Raw genomic sequence first — 12837 nt, 5'->3', positions numbered from 1 at the left:
TTCTTGGCACATTTTGTAGATGTTCTATCATTTTTTTTGTAAATATTTTTTATTTTATTATTTTGTTTCAAATTGTCCCTAGAGTGTGCTTGGTGTGTGTGTGTGCCCTGTGGTTTGTTTCCTGCCTTGCGCCCTGTGTTGGCTGGGATTGGCTCCAGCAGACCCCCGTAACCTTGTAGTTAGGATCTAACGGGTTGGATAATGGATGGATGGATTATTTTGTTTCGTTTATTACTGTTTAACCTTTGACCTTTAACAACTTCACAAATCCTTTCTTTGTCTGTGTTATGTCATCAGTATGTGCCTCCAGTGTTCATTGTGTTAACTGTGAGAGGAAAAGCAGTACTGGCAGAGTTTGACTACTCATATTTTCTGTTTTAATATTTCATTCTGTTAATAATAAACATTAACATATAAAGGAGTTCAGTGTGGTTTCATTACCCCATTGTGGCCGTTCGCACAAAGCGGCATATCGTGAGTCACAACGCAGGAGCTTCGGAGGTTAACCAGATTCAAAGCCAGAGCACATCAGTACACTGCTCCAGTGAACACTGGTTACAATCAGATAACTTAAAGTCACTTGCGATCACATTCACTTATTTTCCTCCCTCATACATCTTGATCACCTTAATGTTTGTGTCAAGATAAATTGCATTTTTACCTGATTGTAGGACAAATGTAATTGAATGTATTCAAAACTGCTGCAGGTTAATAAGCTGAGATCAAGGTGTAACAGGTGGTGTGGTGAAAACTGTCTGTGAGATGTGGTTGCAGTTGTAACTCGAATGGTTGTATATAGGTTGTAACTACTGGTTGTTTTCTGGTTTGTGCCAGATGCTGCAAGTGTGGAATTGAGCACCATGTAACCAAGAAACAATTGTGCTCATAGAATAAAGAGATGAATGTAATATTAATGTATACTATTAAGGAATGACATTGGATATTAAGGTCAAGTCAGTCTAGTTAAGTTGCTGACTAGAATTTGTAATTGAAACATTTAGCTCATTTGGAATTTCTCCTTCTTGTTTTCTACATTACAATGGATTAAGTCTGTCTATAATGAAAAAGCTATATAATAAATCCATAAAGTTAAATAACTGACTATTTCCAATCTACATCTCATATGATCTGTGATTTTTCAGGTAAGGAAGAAAGAGGTTGTCAGGTATGGTAGTTATACTCACTAGCCATGGCTCCCAGAGAGTGGCAACGTGTTGTATATTGATTAGCACATGCAAGTAAGAATTTCACTGTACTCTCTACACATGACAATAATGAGCCTATAAACATATACAGTCAACCCTCGTTTATCGCGGTTAATCAGTTCCAGACTCTGCCGCGATAAATGAATTTCCGCGAAGTAGAAACCATATGTTTGTATGGTTATTTTTATATATTTTAAGCCCTTATAAACTCTCCCACACTGTTAACATTATTAGAGCCCTCTAGACATGAAATAACACCCTTTAGTCAAACGTTTAAACTGTGCTTCATTACAAGACAGAGATGGCAGTTCTTTCTCACAATTAAAAGAATGCAAACATATCTTATCTTCAAAGGAGCACAATCAAAAAATCAATACGTACTTTTAAGTATACAGAAGCACCGCGATAAAGCGGCATTTTGTAGAGGAGCGTCCTATCTTCTAGGCAAACAGCCACTGTGTAAACAGCCCCCTCTGCTCACACCCCCTCCGTCAGGCAGAGAGAGTGAGAGAGACAAAGAGAAGCAAACAAAACAAGCGCCACGCGGGAAGCATATCTTTTAGCATTTAGGAGTTTTAGTTAATATGTAATACATGCTCTGATTGGGTAGCTTCTAAGCCATCCGCCAATAGCGTCTCTTGTATGAAATCAACTGGGCTAACAAACTGAGGAAGCATGTAGCATAAATTAAAAGACCCATTGTCCAGAAAGCGGCGAACCAGCGAAAAATCCGTGATATATATTTAGATATGCTTACATTTAAAATCCGCGATAGAGTGAACCTGCGAAAGTCGAAGCGCGATATAGCGAGGGATTACTGTACATCTATGTTCATTCATATTGTCAGCTTTATATTTTTATTAGACTTTATTCAAATGTATATGCTTCCTAAATGCCTCCTTCTTGGTCTGTGTTTGGTTTCTTATGACAGAAGACATTGCAAGAGAAAATAAAGCACATTTTTTAGAAGACAAAAATAGCTGCCACTACAAAAGAATGTGCTTTGAATGAAAACCTCTAGTGACTGTACATCTCTAGACGAGAGCTTGACCTCCAGCTATAGACAATGCTGCCCTCCAGTGGAAAAAGTACTGATGTAGTGCTTAAATCTCTGTTTATAGATGAAATATTTCAGTTTTAATAATTTTGCAAGGGTTAAAAAGCAAACTTTCAAGGTTTTAAAATAAAGTTTATTATTAACATAGTTTAAATTTTTTTCTTGGTGTTCTATTTTTACATTTTGGTTTTTTTTTGTAAATGTGAACCTGCAGAATTGGAGGTGAACTTGGCTTACTAAAGTAGCAGTACAATGAATCTACACAATGTAATAAAAGTACTTGCATAATAGTGCTTTATAAATAATAATAACACATAGATTTACAGACTTATAGAGTCATTACTTTATGTGTACACATCACAGTCAACTGCTTACTTGCATTTCCTAATCAACACACAGGTTGCCCGCCTTCAGTGCCATAATTAGTGAATATATCTATCTTTATTTTTATGCTTTACTTGAAAAATCTCAAAGTATCTTTGTCATTAACAGATTTTAGTAACGAGACCTTGTAAGTGTGGCCATTATTACAGTTATGTTAGATTATGTTTGTAGCTGGAAGTCCACAAAGGGAGAAAATTAAGCATGTATCTTAAAACAGTTTTTTTTATCATTCTAAGCTTTTGATTCCTACCAAGAATCATCACCAGAGGAACATGATTAGACTAACAGGAATCCAAGAATATATATAGCAAATAAGAAGGGGAGGGGGTGAAATTAATGAGATGGGGTTCAGAGAGTGTTGGTCATAAAGTCTTATTTATTATTTAAAGCAGGAAATCAGCAGCAGAGACACAAAATGTGGTTTACAGCATACCAGGCGATTCATGTCCAACTGTATACATGGGACAAACATCAAAAACACTTGCCAAATGTAAACAGGAACATCGCAATGCAGTCAGAAGAAAGGACCCACGGTGTCTCATTTACACACATACAAGTTCAACAAGCTCACATTTAAATTCAAGGCTAATACTAAGAGTGCCAGAGAACTGGCTGAAACGTGGCTAACGAAACTCAATTAACCGACATTTGGACATGAACTCAGCATATGCAGGCTTGAAAAGAAGAACATGCATACAGTATAATAAATGAGACTTTATGACCAGCACCCACCAAACCACACCTCATCAATTCCCCAGTCCCCATCACATCCACCTACCCACCGCTTCTTATTCAATATATATTGCCTTGGATTCCTGTAAGTCTAATCATGATCCTCTGATGATGATTCTTAGTAGGGATCAAAAGCTTAGGAATAATAAACTGTTTAAAGATATGTGATTCATTATCTCCCTTATGTGCATTTCCAGCTATAAATATGCAAACCGTATCACAGAACTTACCTTTATTATATTTGTATATGTACATAATGTTTTTATAATATTTTTTAAAATATTTTTTTATGTTTTTGTAATTGTACTGTAGTGCAGTTATTCAGACATTTAAACTATTGAATAAAATAAAAATGTGAGCAGAGAAAACGTAAGAATATTATTTTGAGCTTTTTTTTCTATTTCTTTGTTGTATGGATTGTGTACCCTGATAAAGTATACAATTCATTAAGGTGAAGAGCATAAAAGGTGTAAAATTTCACTTGAAGCAACTAATTGACTTTCAACACTTTGCCATTTCTGAAGGAATCGCTGATAATACATAAGAACAAAAATTTAGCACAAGCTCAAGGCCAAACTCCCAATTAGGCTGAATTCCTGTCAATACCTGGACTGTTACTGAAGCCAGTGGAAGAAATGATTTTATGAAAAAACAGTTGAGCAGAACAGGAATGTAGCACCTGATAAACATAGCACTTCCAATTAAACACTGGATAGCACAGATGTTCATCGAGTTTATTCACTTACAAATTCAATTACAACAAGCTACCATCTCTTGAAAACTAAACAAAAAAATGAAAGTCAGAAAAAAGTGACACCTCTTGAACTTGATACATTAAATGTAAATCTCCTAAAGCCACATAAAATATCTTAATCGGACAGAAAAAAAAGCACAATCTGTAAAGTTTCATTTATCTTTCCAACAATCTTAGTCCAATTCTGGACTCGTTGTACTCACATTGTGAGTCAGGATTTAAACGAGACCATGGAGTTTTGAAGGAGAAGTGCTAGTCACTGTGCCTTTTACTCTTTGACTCTTTCCACTGATTTTTTTGAGTCATCTTATTTTATCACAGGGTCTGGGGAGCAAATACAAGGGACGTTCAAAAAGTTTATGCACTTTTATATTTTGGTTGGAAACAAACAGTAAGGGCAAAAACATTTTTTGATGATGGCATTAAAAAGTTGGTACAATGCTGGGAAAATTGCATTGCAAAGGAAGGAGACTATGCTGAATAGTGATGTAATTTGTTTTTGAAATTCTTAATAAATAGAGTTTAAAAAAAAGTGCGGAAACTTTTTGAACATCCTTTGTATCTATGGTAGAAAATGTGTTGAAGTCAGAAACCAATCCATCAGACACCAGTCCATCACAGAGCATGCTCACTTGCGCATTCATTCACTGATTTGGTAACTTAATGCGCTTGTCTTTGAGATGTGTCAAAAAACAGAAAACCTTTTCAAAATACCTGTGAACCCAAGGAGAATTTGCATACACCTCACCAACAGCATGTGTTTGCAGAATCTCATAAAAAGTAGCCTATTTCTCCTAATTATTGATTAAAACAAGTCAATATACTTAAATGTAAATTACATCTTGTAAAAAATGAATATCTTCTAATTAATTGAATAGATAAATCTGCTTACACCAAATGATGCTTTGTTTGCTTGTTTAGACTTCCAAACTATAATAGCAATTTTGAAGTGTAATGAAAGTTATTAATGTAGGAATGTAGGAAGAGATTTAACTTGGTTAATCAATTATTTGTTTTGCCTTTGACAATGTTGGTAATTAATTAAATAATTTGGTATTGCTCCTATTTTACATTACCTTTCTCTGATGTAGCAGCCAGTCACCAGGTGTTTGACTTCTATCAAGGTACCTGATAAACACTTGTTTTCAAGAAACAGAATAATACAATTTATTGATAAAAACAAGAATTATAAAAATATGATAACTGCATATAAATATTGATATATAAGACAGAACACAAACAGACAAACATATAACACAGAAGAACCTGGCAGTTTATTTACAGTTCTAATTTATCTTGGCACAGATAGTTTTATGATACCAAGTCTTAACGCGCACGTGCCGGTCCCGGGACATAACAGCGTTTTAAAAACGTTACAGTAATGTGTGCATGCCCATCTGCCATGCATCTCGACACCCTACCCATCAAATGAAACTTCAAAGTCTCGTCTTTCCGATGATATAAACCATTTTGACACACAACAACCACAGCACTGACACTAAAGCCTTTTTTACAGAGAAGTACATACTTTTAAGAGTTGACTGTGCCTACCTTTGAAGACCCCCTGCAAGTCAAACATCAATATTTCCGAGCAGTATTGATCCCATTGTGTCCGTAAGGCTCCAGCGAATATAATCCAGTAAAACGATTTAGGTCCAAAACACACGATATATTCTCAAAGGGACAAAAACTCCAGAAAACGTTTCATAACTTGAGACCACCTACGTAATTTTTTTCACTTATATTGCTCATATTAGACGTAATTTGTTTCTGTCGGCGATAACCATGCTACCGCATGAAACACGGAAGTGTTAGCTTCTGAAAGACACCTAAGTTGGCCAATTACGACGGGTCTGGGGTTGACTGGCACCTCGTATAGCCAACCAGTGTCACAGAAAGCCTGCAGGATGACGTATAGCTCTGAACTCTGGTAGAATCTACCAGTTTGATTGGACACTGTGACTGACACTCAAAACTTACAGCCAATGAGCAGCCGAGCATTTTGATATGTAACTTGCCATACTAACTTGTAAACAAAGCGATCGGAGCTGCGTGAAGGTGGCATTTGTGCCAGTCTGCAGAGTTGGTGCGTGGTTGTTTATTGTGATTTCGCCAAGTTTTTTCGCATTTTAAATATGAATAAAAGTAGAAGTTTAAACATAAATAAACGCTCGATTAAATAATAGATGCATGTACGCGTTGCGAAAGTATTCAACCGGCACAGGGGACGTGTAATGGCAGAGAGCGACATGCCACGCCCTTGTGCTTTCTGCTTGCTAGTGATTGCTGCCATCAAGTGGCACATGGAAAAACGCTGAGCTGTGTTGTAACAGTTTGTAAAAGAAATATATATAGTTTGTGTGCATTTTATAAAAAAAGTAAAAATAAAAATATAAATATATTTTTGGCCCATAACTTGTATTGACTATTTTTACATAGAAATGTGTATTTTTTATTGTTTTTATTATGGAACATGAATTTCCATAACTAATAGAGTGACACTGTGTGTAGATATAGATTCCTTTAGGTGTAAGCTTTCAGTAGAGCCCTCATTGATATATGTGGGTTGAAGCATTCAAAAGTTATTACACTTTTTCCATATGTTCCAAAATGTGGATAATGGTCCCTCTAAAAAGCCCCTGGGCATGCCCACATAAAAACTGGTGTAAAAAATGTCATGTTTACAGGTATTCTTTTCAAATTTGAAATTTGAGTAGTCAACAAGTTATTCTATTGGTACATAGTGTGTTTCTGTCCCCACCTACCTACTGCAGCTTTATTTTCCTTTATTTTCATAAAAAAACTTAGGCGAGAACAAAAAAATTCATTTTTTTTGTGAGTTCTAATGTGCATAACTTTTGATCAGTCACACCTACAGTGATTCTGACTACTAAGGGTGAAACTAGAGAATGTTACCTTTACAAAGAGACCAAACATGTGTTTATACTCCAGATAGTTCAATAACAGCAATGATTCTAATTTGGAGAGGTCGAATTACAAGCGATTTAGCAAAAATGACCCCGAATTATAAGGGGTTTTAAAGATGTTATCCAGCATTTTGCAAAGTTGTTGCTGCAGGTTCATGTGGAGGATTCTTCTTGCGCTGAAATTCACTTTTGTTTTTTTGAGACGTGGTCCTTTGTCTATAACGTGCAGTGCTTTCCTCGGTTAGCTCTTTGCTGTGTCATCTGCAACTTCATAGGGAAAAACATTACTGTTTCTGGCACAAGAGTTTAGATACTCAAGTTCCCTTCTTGGAGTAATGGCTGCTTCTCAGCCTTTCAGACTAACACATTGCTTAGCTTGGCAGACTGGATCTTAGTTTGTCGTTTCACAAAGAGAAGAGATTGTCAGCTTTCAGCTCCCAAGGGAGGGAGTGGCTCATCAGCTTTTAAGTTTCAGAGAGGGGGGTTTCAGAGATTTTTAATCATAGTGAAGAGTCAGAGAGTAGACCTCCCTGGGAGTTCCCCAAGAACAGAGTGCCCAGTGAATTAATTCCCTGTGAATTAGTTTTTAAGCAATGTGTAACCTCTTGTGATTGGATTAAAATTACTTCATTTGTGCAATTAGTGCCTTCTCATAGGTGCATTATTTTGGCTTTCAGACTTGATACTCGTGGGTGCCTGTTTTGCACCTTCTAGTCTGCAAAGACGGCAGTTCAATTCTAGTTTACAGTTTTGTTATCAGATGAAATACAAGCTGGTCCTGATATGAAGAATTCAGTCCCTTACTTTGAAATGTGTGAGGGTTTTGGTGCAGCTAGATGTCAGCATTCCAAACATAAAATGTGAGGAGACCAGAAGTAAGAACACCACACAACTTTTGCTTGAAGATTGATCATTTTAAGGTCATTTTCATTAGAACAAAATGGAAACAGTACTCAAAATTCTCATAAACTTTTTTTTTTAAATATGAATATAATAATATATATAAATAAATATAAAAATGTATTTGTGATTCCTTGCACATTTTTCAAAAGGTTCAATTGACAACGTTCTCTGTTACACTTTAGGACTGACCACTTTTCAATAAGGCCATTAAGCAACTAAGTATCACCCACAGCTGAATAAAACACCACTTTTGTTTTTGCTTTAATTTAACAGTCTAATATAACTTTAGCTGTGCTAAAACATCAACAGCTTACAATACACTGAATTGTTACTCACAGAAAGACAGCAAAAACTAAACACCCACCCTGATACTAACAAAACAGATTATCTTAATATTCTATTGTAATAGACCCAAATAATAAATTGTAATTTAAATATAACTAAGTACGGCATGGTGGCGCAGTGGGTAGCGCTGCTGCCTCGCAGTTAGGAGACCCGGGCTCGCTTCCCGGGTCCTCCCTGTGTGGAGTTTGCATGTTCACCCTGTGTCTGCATGGGTTTCCTCCGGGTACTCCGGTTTCCTCCCACAGTCCAAAGACATGCAGGTTAGATGCATTGGCAATTCTAAATTGTCCCTAGTATGTGCTTGGTGTGTGTGTGTGTTTCCTGCGGTATGCTGGTGTCCTGCCCAGGGTTTGTTTCCTGCCTTGCACCCTGTGTTGGCTGGGATTGGCTCTAGCAGACTCCCATGACCCTGTGGTTAGGATATAGCAGGTTAGATAATGGATGGATGGATATAACTAAGTAACATCAAGTAACTCAGGCAGTCTTATATACTGTAGTTTTCATATTTAATACATCAACAACAAAAAAAGCATCATCATTGCAAATTTGTTTTTAAAAGGACATCACTTGAGAAAATGCCTTCTTAAAAGGACATCATCTGTGCAAATGTTTCTAAAGTCCTCCATAAAAAAATTGTGACAAACCATCAATTTTCCAAATAATCCCACAATGTGAATTTATTGTGACTGTGCACCTTCACTTGTCCTGTTAGACTTTGTCTCAGATTATGTAATTATAGCTTCCCCTCACTATTTTTATTTGATGTAATCACTCTGCAATGTCTTGTTTGCTATTTTAATCCACAAACAGTCTCACTACCATTGTTAATGCCAACAAATGTTTTGATCAAGCTGGCGTCAATACTGCAACAGCACAGTATCCATTAAATTACATTCAGCCGCTTGTTAAGTTATTGGAAAAAAATGAAAAGGATTAGAAAGAAACCTGGATGAACTGTGTATATAACTGGGCTAGCTATCCATTATCTTGAAATAAGTCAAAAAGATTGCAAGGTAAAGAGGTTAAGGGTTTCCGCTATTCCAGATTAAACAAATATAGTTGAAACTTCCTAAAGCAAAACAATTATTACAAACTGTTTGATTTTTTAATTGAAATTTAATTAGCGATTGATTAATTAATTAACATTTATTTTAAACAGTAACTGCCATCATCAAGTATTTCATGCTTTTAAAACAACATTTCATAGAATTCACAGTTCAGTCAATTAGTCAATATATCAATATACTTAGTACATGAATACCTTTTGGCAGAGTTCATTGGTTCCTTTCAGACTCTAGTCTTACCCCAGAATAAAAGAAAGGAAAGAGGAGAATTGTAATTCTAGGAAAATCATAGTCTGTATGTTGGCTAGGAAGTTCTTATTTAGTTTCTTTAATTAACTTTGGTGTGAACAGTGAATACCTATCTGATGTAATTACCAGCCTTTGTAGTATTTGACTTACGTCATGTGTTTTCTTCCTTTTCATGGAAAAGGATGGCCTCTTAAGCTAGTCCAATTAAAGCTCTTCTCCACGTGGTTGTAATGTAAACCCTCGGATGAATGGCTATTCTTTGTGCAGCATAACTCCTTCTGTCCTCCTCCTCCTCCTCCTCCTCCACCACCCTCTCTCTCTCTCACCAGTATGTCTTTAACAGCCGCCTTTACCTTTTTAAATATACAGTACTGTGCTTATGATGTATTCAACACGACAGTCAGTGGCCAGTATAGTGCTTCTTCTTGCAACATTTTTGTTGGAAACATTTGTTTTAAACACAAAGACAGATTGGTAGATAGAGAGTGGTTTATTTGTCCCAAGGGCAAAATTAAACTTTTTACAAAGTAAAAATAAAAAAATAGGCAATTAAATAAATAATATAACAAACAGCAACAATACCATCCCAAAAATACAGACCAGAATAATAATAATTTGAGAAATGCACATGTAATAAATAATTATTTCAGATGAGAAAAGCTTTAAAAACAAAGGTGTGTGGTATCACTATAAAATTATATGCGGATAAAGACTCTACCAGAGAATGAATGAACATGAGAAGCTAGCAAAAAAGCGGAAGTTATTATAACAGTCTGCTCAAAGCAAAATGTTGTCCCATCTGCTATTACACTTAAGAGGTATTTTTATGGACCAAGTTTTGAATAGAGAGCAATATATTCATTAGCGTTGAGCCAAGTATATAGTCAAAATATGTGACCAAGGAATGGATGTATTTGAAGATCTCTTATCTAATTTGAGACAGATTTGCTCAATGTGCAATTCCGAACTTAATTAACCTGTGTCAAGCACATGATTGGGTAAATGCTGTCCAAAGCAGATTTCCATTCATTATCTTCAAATCTGATTGTAATTTTTTTTCCTAAAACTGTTTAAAGTTATTGAAAAGTGTGTTATTACAGAAGCAATGACATAGATTTAATGTAATTTCTTTTTTAGCAGTACGATTTTACAGTAATATATCCCTGAGATCAATAAAGGGGGAGGGGTATGAAATTGAGTTTGTTGCTTCTATTAAAGTGTCTAACATGAAAATAATGAAAGGAATCCCTTTGCAGGAAGTAATATTCACTTAAATTAAGTTCCGAAATTCCCACAGTAATTAGAAACTAGTTTAGAGTAACTACTTTGTAGATTTACTGTACATGCAGACCTGAACAAGACACATTCTCGTTTCAAAGACGTCATCCTTTCAAAACTATTTAGCTCTAAGTTATAAATGGACTAGACATTTTGAAAATGTTTTTTATATGTAATAAAATACAAGGTTAGTTGTATATGTTTCATTATTGATTTATCAAGTTAAGTTTATTGTCATGTGTACATACTATAGTATAATGAAATTCTTCCTTGAATATCTTCTTTTTGATTTACTAATACAAAATTTGATATCATTTTAAGTTGCTTAAACTATTCAATTCCTAAAAGGCAACCAACTGCAAAATTACAACTCTCTGCCTTTGTTTTCTAGACTGAAAGACATCTCAAACATTTTACAAAAACAGCATAATCTTCTAAAACTTATCATTGAGAAAATGGAAATTGTGTCTGAAGCAGATGAACAAGATGATCCCGACCTTTTCAGTTATGGTAATGTGAAGAGGCAGCATTTACTCAACAAGAAGAGCAAATGGGATAGTGTAATAAAAGCTGTACATGCCAAAAAAGAATAAAGTTCACTCCATATGGTAAAATACGAAGGTTATGAATATTAATATATGTCTACTCTCTCTTTCATTACCAATTCTGTGTGATATAAAATGGAGAAAACTCTCTTTTCATTTTGTGGAAATGAATCATGTTGAATAATTATACAATGGAACTGCTTTTGTTTTTGTTTTTTTTAGGAAGTTCTTCATAATGTAAAAGAATATTTACTTTTATACTACAGTATATTACTCATAACTCCACAAAAGCCTCACCTATTGGAGAGGCACATATCTGTGTTTTTCTCATTCATTATGTCAGTGACATGTATACTTTACTGCTTAAAGGGATGTGAAGTGCTTCATTGATGGTCTTATATTATTAAATTCATTGGCAGACCAGGTATTAACTTTTTACTGTAGTTTTCATTTAATAAAAATGTTGTTTGATTATATTAAGGTGTGCTATACATGTCATGCTTTATAAATTATAATGGGATTCACTCAACAGTGCAATGGTTAGTGCAGCTGTTCTAACTTTCTTGCACCTTCCGCCCACAACAGTTTGCCTTACAGATGTGCATGTTAGGTTAATTGTTGGCACTATGTTGGCTTAGTGTGTATGTGAGTTGTCCTTGCAATTAATGGCATTCTCTCCAGAGCTGCCTTAACCTTGAGGCTTCCACGATGCACCATGGATCTCCACTTCCCATATCATGGAAAAATTATAGAATGAAATAGTGGTAAAATTATATAGTATGCAGACCTCATATAGAATAATATTTGATATTTTGTTTGAAAAGACAAAATATCATTTATTTTCATGAAAAAACTCGTTTAACTGCCTTGTGCTTTAATATAATTTACCTAATAATTTGTAACATTATATTTTACATATAAGTATTGAAAAAATGTCAAAACATTTCATTGTATCATCTTGACTAAATGATCACACGAGCCAAAATGATGACTGGGAACTGAGCAAAATGCTGAAAGCTGCAATTATAACAAACACCTAAATAAAAATATAAACCTTCATAGCCAGCATAATCATACGAGTACACTATTATTGTAAGCTTTAAAGGGACTTGATTTCCACAGTCGTCTTCTCCATCTTCTCACTTCCTGACAGGATCTACAAACATACATTTATCTGTCAAATGCTCCTTATTGCTGTACCAACTGATGAATGTGAATTTTTGTATCCTTCGGTGGTGGTCAGCTGGGTTTCAAAGGAAGTCATAAGTGGATATGATTTATATAAATATTGTAGCGTCCCAGCCAGGTTGAAGGCTTTTTGGAGTGACTGTTGGGTCCAATTGAGGGAGGGCAGAGTTCAGCGTGGAGGACTGACAGCGGGGGTATGATTGACA

General features: G+C 35.3%; 1 protein-coding gene across 1 annotated transcript in view; it reads left to right on the top strand.

The window, feature by feature from the left end:
- trpa1b (transient receptor potential cation channel, subfamily A, member 1b) overlaps positions 1–11624 on the top strand; it is a 98007-nt gene extending 86383 nt beyond the window's left edge. Inside the window, exon 27 of the mRNA XM_039754652.1 lies at positions 11290–11624. Within this exon, the coding sequence (XP_039610586.1) occupies positions 11290–11491 (202 nt within the window). The 3' untranslated portion in view covers positions 11492–11624. The remainder of the gene's footprint in view (positions 1–11289) is intronic.
- Positions 11625–12837: the final 1213 nt, after the last annotated feature.

Source organism: Polypterus senegalus, chromosome 5, assembly GCF_016835505.1.
Source record: "Polypterus senegalus isolate Bchr_013 chromosome 5, ASM1683550v1, whole genome shotgun sequence".
Lineage (NCBI taxonomy): Eukaryota > Metazoa > Chordata > Cladistia > Polypteriformes > Polypteridae > Polypterus > Polypterus senegalus.
The sequence above is the reverse complement of the archived record's forward strand: the minus strand, read 5'-3'. Positions and strand labels throughout refer to the sequence as shown.